The 9,731-nt window shown below is 40.3% G+C and overlaps 1 protein-coding gene across 4 annotated transcripts; it reads left to right on the forward strand.

Annotated features, from left to right (window-relative positions):
• Nucleotides 1-250: 250 nt before the first annotated feature.
• MTA1-like (Metastasis associated 1-like) lies at nucleotides 251-9,467 on the forward strand. 4 transcript variants are annotated; one of them, XM_076403616.1, is made up of 12 exons: nucleotides 251-460; nucleotides 847-1,008; nucleotides 4,170-4,285; nucleotides 4,346-5,010; nucleotides 5,095-5,166; nucleotides 5,228-5,343; nucleotides 5,400-5,630; nucleotides 5,690-5,928; nucleotides 6,005-6,139; nucleotides 6,199-6,370; nucleotides 7,901-8,276; nucleotides 8,514-9,467. In XM_076403616.1, exons 1-12 carry the CDS (start codon nucleotides 433-435, stop codon nucleotides 8,620-8,622), a joined length of 2,421 nt encoding a protein of 806 aa, XP_076259731.1. In that variant the 5' UTR covers nucleotides 251-432; the 3' UTR covers nucleotides 8,623-9,467. The 4 variants fall into 4 exon arrangements, with proteins under 4 accessions (XP_076259731.1, XP_076259732.1, XP_076259734.1 ...); XM_076403617.1 differs by having other exon boundaries at nucleotides 5,400-5,582; XM_076403619.1 differs by lacking the exon at nucleotides 7,901-8,276.
• The last annotated feature ends 264 nt before the right edge of the window (nucleotides 9,468-9,731 follow it).

Genomic DNA, 9,731 nt, shown 5'->3' on the forward strand with positions numbered 1-9,731 from the left:
AAATTATATAAATTATATTTTAAATTAATATGATACAGCTCTATGAAACATATATTTATGTTCAAATTTTACACTTTTTTATTATACAGATATTTATACATGTTTCTGTAAATAAATCTATTATTAAAATTTATCAGTGAAAATAAAGGAAATATTAAATTATATTAAGTCGATTCCTACATTGATCAGAACAAGTTGGACTACCGATTGATAGATGGCTCCGCAATCATCCCCACTTTCATCCCACTTCACTCGGAGCCCCACACGCCAACAGACAGAATTGACAAAATGGCGTCCGAAAGCTTGGCGGCGGTTTTAGGTGTTTCAATTAAAAAACATTGAAACAATCGCGTTAAAAAACTGACAAATTATGTTTCCCGGTGGAGTTTGATTTGGTTCTGAAGTGTTTGTTGTGTTTTTTTCAGTGCTATCATGTCGACCAACATGTATCGGATCGGAGGTAAGAGCGATGTAGTTATTTTTCGTTCCTGTCAACCGGCTATACTGAAAAGACTTCCTTGTTTAAGCTTTTTTTCTGTTATCGGTACGTTCTCAACCTTTCTCCGTCGACGCATCATACTAATTTTTCGCTAATGTTTACGTTGTCGTGCGAGGAAGAGGTTGGGACATGTCCGTTGACGACAATAGTGAAGAAATAATTTAATTAAATTCAAGCTGGATTAATTAGAATAAATCGGCACCTAGCCCTATATTTTCTCCGGTTGGCGGGGCTGTTCGTTATCAGCTTTCGAGCAGAACCTAACCTAAGAGTCGGGGAAGAGGAAAGCCCCCGATAACCATGTTTTGGTGTCAATTACGGCAGTGTGTTTTCATGTTCTATTTTAGATTATGTGTATTTCGAAACATCTTCGACATCGCCGTACCAAATTCGGCGGATAGAAGAGCTGAACAAGACCCCATCAGGAAATGTGGAAGCTAAAGTGATGTGTTTTTATAGGAGACGAGACCTACCGGCCCAGTTAATCCAGCTAGCTGACAAACACCAATGTAAGTATCCATTTTTTTCCCACGGATACCGTCGTACTCCTCCAATAAACCGGATAAAGAACCATCGATATTTATAAGCCGCCGCCGATTGTATATTCTGGGGCAGATCGCCGATATAAATATAAATTGAAGTCGGGGGGGTTTCGGAGTGTGTATGTGTATGTGTTTAGGGTTGGGTTGGACGGGAACGCGGGAGGGGGGGACGGGTTAATATTCGCGAGTGCGGAATCCCACCGACACCGTGCTCGATGATCAAACGAACTGGTCGCTATGACAACGACGAGATGTCCGATCTTTTGAGTCCGACTGTACTTTTCTAATTAAAAGCGTAAAGTGGTCGGGGGGGAAAAGAACGCCAAAGCTTTTGGCCTATTGTATCGGGTTTCTGTGACACTCGGTTTCGAACCAACGAGGAAAGAGAAGCCACCGGTACCCGAACTGACCACGGGTGCCGACCGACACGGTGTCACTTGACGTTATTTAAAAATAAGTCACTCCTTCGATCCCAAATTAATTTTTTTGATAATCTACAGGTTAATGTGATCTCTGAACCGTAATCGGTTGACATCAATCTACAAGGTCAGCCAAGTTACAGATCCGGACGTGTTCTATAGACGTTTCCAAATTAAACAATACCAAACTGAGCTTTCATCCGCATATACACACGATCTGATAATAAGCGAATTAATTCTGTAATCGCTAACCACAAAAAATAAAAATATTTATTAAAAAACCAATAGTATCAAGTTTAACTAAAATAAGAATAAAACCAATTCGATAGAAAGTATACATTGAATATGTGTAAGCTCGTATGGTACAGCAAGACAAGCTTGTTAATAAGATGTAAATTATTCTAATATGTCTCCACCAGTGACTTTAAATCAATGACTTCATCATTTATTTGTATTTACCAGCAGGACTAAAAGGCATTTTTTGAACGATGTGAATTAATAATACAAAATACTTTTTTATTGGGTAAAGGACATACAAGATTAAAAATATGGAAGTTTATCATTAATGTGGATGGTTTGACGTAGAGAAATACTTAATATTGCAGAGATGTTGTACACGTCGATCGCATGAAATATTACAGGACCACCGGATTTTTTAATATATGCCTTTCATTGCTATTCCGAAGGTATAACAATTTTGCGGAAGCAGTCGTACGTACTGCAATTGTTACCTATTATAATTGTTGGGTTATTAGTTCTAATCAATTTACTCCACGCTAACAGTAAAACAATGAAACGGTCGATTTGTTGACTAAACCCAACCCACATGTTTTCGAAGCAGTGCAAGCGCGTACAAGATATTCTGTGTTTTCTCAAGCCGTTAATGATCATCAGTCAATCAGTTTTCTCTATTAGTAGAATATATTAAACGACTCTTTTATCTGTTATTAGTAGTTTCTCAGTTTATTTTCACTGGAAACTAAGTCAAAACACGAACTGCAGTATCTGTATATCTACGTTCGATTCGTGAAAAGGTGTAGTTTTCTATCGCTAAGCAAATACCACTAACATATACAAACATCCGCACTATTTGCCTTGCGATTGCTGATAAGATAACAATGGTAAAAAATTATTTGGGTGTCTTCTACAGTAAAATCAACATTCTTATATATGTAGATAATTATCATCGACATATGCATACATATGTTATTCTACCTGGGTGTCGAAGCTAGAACCGACAACCCCATAGAGCGGCAGGAAGTGGTCAGATTCGGCGGTGCACGATGGTGTCGCGCCAACCAAACCTCTCTCTTTACACCCTCCCGCCCCGGCTCCGTCCCCATTCCCTCCCCCCACACACCGACCTGTCTCATTCCGCGTCCCCCGCCGCCAACCTCCAACTCCGCCCCCTCCCCCTCCGCCAGCCGGCTAATGAACGACCTCCCGCATACCCCCGCGCTTCTCCACTTCATCCCGGGGGGGTCGGGTGAGCTGATGGTGGAGGCGGGTCGGTCCACCTCCCACCCTCACCAGATCAATAGAATATGTAAGAATTCAGCGGATAGGATGATTGTTGAATATCTTTTATCCGTTTTAATTTTTTATTTATTTTAATTTATAGAAAAATTCCGTCTCCTTGTGAGTTTGACTGATTATCTGTGATCTTTAAGCGTTTTGGGATTAATACGTGTTATCGAGGTCAAATCTGCGTCCGAGAAACGTACTAGCCACGAAGAAACCCTTAACAGCCGGGCCAGCATGACTTACGTATAAAATTCGACGGCATCAATAAGCAATTGGGTTCCGTGAAGCCACCATTTCGACTTTTCCGAATATTTCACTCCGCTTCGACCCCCCCGAAACCGGGCCACCTTCCTCCCCCGGCGAGTAATTTAATTAAATTTTCTATTCGACAAAAACAACCCCCCTTCCTCTTTATCCCTCGTCCGTCCTGGAGACCCCGTCCCAAGCCGGGAGCTTGGTGGACGGACAAGAGGGCGCGGGAGGGGGAGGTGCGCGAGGTGGATTTTGCGAGGGGGGTTTTAAGTAGTTGCTCGCCCGCCAGATCAATAGGATATGTAAGAATACAGTCATGGGATTGTAATTGAATGGCTCTGGATTATTTTCTATTCTGTACCGTATATTTGATCCGAATCGGGATAATGTCGTCTCGACAAAGGAAGATATCCTATCTTACCAGTCATTCATTAAGTGAAATGCATTATATTGCGCGTGCGTTATCCTTATCGTATCAACGGAATGGTTTTATTTATATTCATTTTTTGATAATGCATTAGTACAAAAACTTGAAGTAGGGTTGAAATATCCTTAAATCAATATTGTAATGAGTATACTAATATATGAGACATTTCTCTTTTATTTATTATGTAGCGTGGTTATACATAGAAAACAACACAACTAAAAAAATCAACTCATACACAACTAAAAAGTACTCTGAATATATATACCTGGATTTTTAAAGCACATCATATACAAAAAAATGTTCTGAATTTCTTAATCTTATACATTTTAGTCACTCGCACATTAAATATTAATCACTTTGTTGCGACCAAAAAAGGAGAATGATAGAGCTGAAGACGCATAATGAAATCGAAGCGGCCGAATCATGTTTTATTTATTTTATTTAATACATGTCGTTTAGTGGTACCATCGGATACAGGATGAATGAACTTTTTTCTCTGTTGTTAGGTGCCTTAGATGAACCGAATGGTAGTCCTATGTCAGATTCATCGCGTTCGAGCGAGCAACTCGGTCCAAAACAGCGTCATCAAATGAAACACCGAGAATTATTTCTATCCAGACAGGTAATTGATAGAACATTATACCGTTTACGCCGTATTGTGAAATTGGATATTTTCATCTAGGTGGAAACCCTTCCTGCTACCCATATACGTGGAAAATGTTCCGTGACCCTCTTCAACGAAACAGAAGCTCTTTCCTCCTACCTTAACAAGGACGACATGTTCTTCTACTGTTTGGTGTACGACCCTACACAGAAAACCCTTCTGGCTGACAAGGGGGAGATCCGTGTAGGTAGTCGTTATCAGTGCGATATCCAGCCGCTGCTTCGTGAAGGTGAAACTGATGGCCGCGAACTTACCGAAACGGAGATGCTGGTTTGGACGCCACATCATGATCTCAACGATCGACAGATCGACCAATTCTTGGTCGTATCCCGGTCGGTCGGTACATTCGCCAGAGCATTGGACTGCAGCTCTAGCGTTAAGCAGCCATCGCTGCATATGAGCGCCGCCGCGGCCAGCAGAGACATTACACTGTTTCACGCGATGGACACCCTGCACAGGCATAAGTACGATTTGGCCGGGGCGCTCTGTTCTCTCGTACCGTCCAGTGGTCCGGTTTTATGTCGCGATGAGATGGAGGAGTGGAGTGCTTCCGAAGCGAACTTGTTCGAGGAGGCATTGGACAAGTACGGCAAGGACTTCAATGACATCAGGCAAGACTTTTTGCCATGGAAAACGCTGAAAAATATAATTGAATACTACTATATGTGGAAAACGACTGATAGGTAAGTCGATATAATATAAATCTAACAATTAATGTAAAGCATATATACTATACTGCCTAAGCGATCATTATCTTATTTTTATAGGTATGTTCAACAAAAAAGAGTAAAAGCTGTAGAAGCGGAATCAAAATTAAAGCAGGTCTACATTCCTAACTAGTGAGTTCGTATTAATTTAAATATTCCAATCGACGAAGCAACTAATCCTATCCATTTCCAGTAATAAACCGAATCCTGCGGCGCTTAATAATAACAAAGGCGTATTGAATGGCAGCAGCAACGGAAGCACCGATCCGGCCGTTTCCCTTGGTGGCAAAGCGTGCGAATCCTGCAATGGTAAATCAATCGCAGGATCTCAATCAATTTTGTGTTACATAACAATTAAATTTTAGTTACCGCGTCTTCGCAGTGGTACGCGTGGGGCCCGTCGCATATGCAGTGTCGATTGTGCCAGCAGTGTTGGTCTTACTGGAAAAAATATGGGGGCTTAAAAATACCTACACGCTTCGGTGACGGGGCCGACTTCGAGAATTGTGGGAAAAAACGTTCAGGAAGCGACGTAGAAGACGATAAAGGTATGGGACACCGTCCTCATCGATGTAATATTGGAGGATGTGGAAAAGGTACAGTCTTGTACACTTCTCCTCTCACGTTCGGGTTAATCACGTGCGTTTTGTTTCAGAATTTAAACTAAAAGCCCACCTTGGACGGCATTATGCCACAGCACACGGTATTACTGTCCGCGCAGGCTCACCGCGCCCTGTTATGAAGACCAGAACAGCTTTTTATTTGTTGACGACGCCACTAACACGCCTTTCAAGACGCCTTTGTCGTCACATTATGCGACCCAGGCATGCTGCTCGAGCACCCTTTTTCGCTATCAATATCCAAGCGGTGAAACAGGAATGTACAACTCAGATGGTGAGTAATTTAACTTCAGTCTAACTCTGTATTCCAACTGGAGTAAGGATTCTGATGGTAATCGTATCTTGTACAGGCGAATAAAACGCAACATGAACTGCAATTACTAATGACGTACCGGAAGAAAAACCGGGGCAGTGTGACGGCTATAGCGACGAAACTTGGACGACCCGGACCAGTCACGCCTCAATGGCTTATACTGACTGATAAGGTAAATATTGTCGAGGATGTTCCAGAATTGTTATGCGATAGCTTCTGTCGTTTCTTTAGGCTCTTCTACCACAACCGGACGTAGTGGCTTTTCCGAAACCACCAAAGGGACCAGATGGTAGTTTGCTATACGAAAGGGTCCCTAATAAACCAGAAGCTGAAAAAATACCTCTAAACAATATGTCCCCATCGTTGAAACGTAGAACATATGAAGAAATGAACGGCATTGACAGTAAGTATATTGTCGATTATAAAAGAATTACTAATCCTCGTTTATTTAAATCTATAATATTTTGCAAATTCACTTTTTTCATTCATTGATTCATTATATTTGAACTCAGATGGAATTCCAAAATTTTCATTGTATAGAGTTTTCAATAAGGGGCAATAATAAGCATTCATTTGAGACCTATGGACTACCGCATCACAATCATGATTAGTAGGACTGAAATTACAACTAAACATATTTATTTAATTTTGCTTTTTATTTAAAAACTGGTCACTGGACTTTAGTGATTGTTTATGTCCTATACGGCGATCTGAAAAATGAAGCACCCATATTTGCACTACTATTTTGTGTTTTCTTGGACATTCTTCTACTAGTAGCAACCACCAGAACCCTGGTTAAAATCGTCATTATTGTCATAATTAAGTGGTCAAATCCCTATAGGCTTGTAATTTCTCCCATTAGTTCATCAGGGACCAATTGCACCATTTTGATGACCAATTCACGTCATCTCTGCTATAAATAACTGCGTCCTACTGGAACCACATGTCAACATCCACGTCATTCCATTTTAGCTAGAATAAATCGGTTTTGATCGTGGGTGATAACCCCAACTAAAAAGTAGCTTTTTATGCATGTATAGCCACATGGAATGGTTTCCTCGTTCGTTAGCCCATACGTGCTTAGCTACCATTAACGTAGTTATTCATCCAGAATTAAAAACCCTTTTTGTTAATCTTTGTATCATTTGAATATGCTGCCCAATTATGTAACTAGTTATGGTGATTGGGCACCAAGCTACCAACGCCGAGCCCTCTAAATTGAAAAACCCTTTATTAAACATTTGATCATTATAATAATTAGTATAATGCTTATGAACATTTTCTTCTTTAAGTTAAGTTCAAGTTAGCACATCGCTCAATAAATCCCAGGAATAACTTATAAACCAAGAGTTTTTAATCAAAATTCAACTTCATTATTCAAAACGTTTGTCTTCAAGAGTACATATATATTCAGTCCAGTGGTCCCCTGTTTTTTTTTCACAATCATTTATTAATCCACTATTACAATTAATTCATTGATTACTAATACTTTATATCATTTACAATTTTATATCATTTACATCAAACAACAGATCTGAAATTAAGACAAATATTATAATGTAATTTGTTTGAACATAATAAGAGTACAATGAAATATTTAGACAATCTGAGCATCAAATAGTTTGGATAGACTTTTCATCTGTCCAGCCATATCAGCACTGGTACTCATTGGGTGATGTTCAAAGTGATAACTCAAGGTCAAAAAACATTACAATTATTAGATGTCATATTATAGAAATGACTAAATTTACGGTCCTGCAAAAAACATTTAGATATAGATATTGATTATATAAAATTATATGCTAATTATTTCATTTGTTTTGTTGGTTTTTATTCTGACTTGGATTGGGAGGATGGTAAGTGGTCTTTAGGTCTTTCGACAGTCGGAACTGGTTGATTTTAGGACACAATATAAGACCCAGCTTTCTTGTAGGTTCCTCATTGAACGCGCCATCCGCCAAAAGAATAGCCAAGGAACCTATGGCCCTGACGCGGCATTCCGCCGTGCCCCCCATAATGCCGGGGGCGCTGCCAGCGGTCGCTGCGCCTGTGCCCCCCGTGCCCGCACCCCTCCCCGTCCCTCTTACGGTACCACCCATGCCGGAACAGTACCAGGCGATGATGGCGGCCGCGGCGGCACAAGCTCAAATTACCCCTGGGATGATGGGAACGGTACCTCGGCATGTTGCCCACGTCAATGGCAAACCGAAAATCGCACAAATGACTAGATCCGGGTCTGGTCGAAAACAAGTCATCAGTTGGATGGACGCTCCTGATGATCTATATTTTAGGGCTACGGAACAGACTAAGTAAGTACCAAGTAATTATCGTAGTGTTTTAGTTTGTAATATAACTTTATAATTGTGTTTCTTCATGAAGATGATACTGTTGTCCCAGTTCAGTTTCATTGAAAACATCACCAACTAAAATTATCTAAGCCATGTCTAAAGAATAAACACCAACATAGCACTATTACACCCATAGTTGTTAATTTTAACATACAGCGTTTTGATGATGGCCTGACGACCGGTTTTTTTTCTTTGCAGAAAAATGCGACGCCAAATAACCCTCCCGGAACTTCGAAGGGCGGCCCGAAAACCATGGCGCGTTCTCAAAAACAAAATGGACGATCTACAGGTCGTCGTTCTGGATTGACGCTGAAGTCCCTCTACCTGTTGTCGAGTCCGTTCACCCCCACCCTATGAGGAATACACCGCACGCGTAACGTAATCGTACCTCTCCTTCCCCGTTGGCCTCCCCATCTGATCACCACGCCCCCACCTGTTTGTTTCTCGGTTTCTGTTCTGATCAGTGTACAAAGTGCGAGGTGAATAAGTTCGGTTCCACTAATTTCGGTCGGACCTCGGGCAGAGAAGGAAGAGGAAAGTGTCCTCTAGACGGGTTTTTGTTAAGAGTGCTTCTGTCAGTCTATATATATATTTATATATAGTTTTTTTTATTATTATTATTCTGACCAGAATACACTGTAAAATAATGTAAATAAATTGGTTTCACTTGAGTACATTAAACGAAAACAACTTGGAGGTTTTATTATTGAAAGGGTCGAGATCTATGGACTTGGGAGATCGCTCGAGAACGACGGATACGTCTCCGATTCCACATCAAAGCTCAAACTGATATCCCGTCGTCCAGGCGCATAGAACTCGACCGTCGTTTCGTTACTTTTTTAGAGTACCTGGTTGCACTCGTGCCGTTGTCGTACGCGACTGTGTGTAATAACGCCGATTCATTCGACGAGAGACGGTCGTTTGAAACCGATATCGCGAGTGTCGGCGCGGGGCCGGGGGGTGGAGCATAGCGGTGAATGCATTAGCAATATTTATTATGGAAGGATTTTAACTGGACACTCGTTGGTCGGAGGATATTTGTGATCTAAGCGATAAGCACAGTTTTTTTAGTTTCATCGACTAAATTAATGCAAAACTTTTTAATTCATTTTTTATTTATTAAGTATATTGTACAATAAAACGTATACATAACGTGCTGTCTTTTTGTTCATATGCCTTGTTATTTATCTACTTATCTTATTTTATCTACCTGCGAATATAACAAATTAAGTTTCTATTGTCTTGGTAAAAAGTCACTTTAATATACAGCAATATTTAAATTTTAGAATTACTGTATAGTTATGTGTTTAATTCAGTCTTTTAAGGTTTATATAACTAATACTCTAATAGTAATAGATATAGAATATTCATATTATAAGTATTAGAAATTAGTAATAGTAAGTTTAAGCAGACCTA

This window comes from Rhynchophorus ferrugineus, unplaced genomic scaffold (genome assembly GCF_030347505.1).
Source record: "Rhynchophorus ferrugineus isolate W39M unplaced genomic scaffold, kcgeb_rfMv2 rfM4, whole genome shotgun sequence".
Classification (NCBI taxonomy): domain Eukaryota; kingdom Metazoa; phylum Arthropoda; class Insecta; order Coleoptera; family Curculionidae; genus Rhynchophorus; species Rhynchophorus ferrugineus.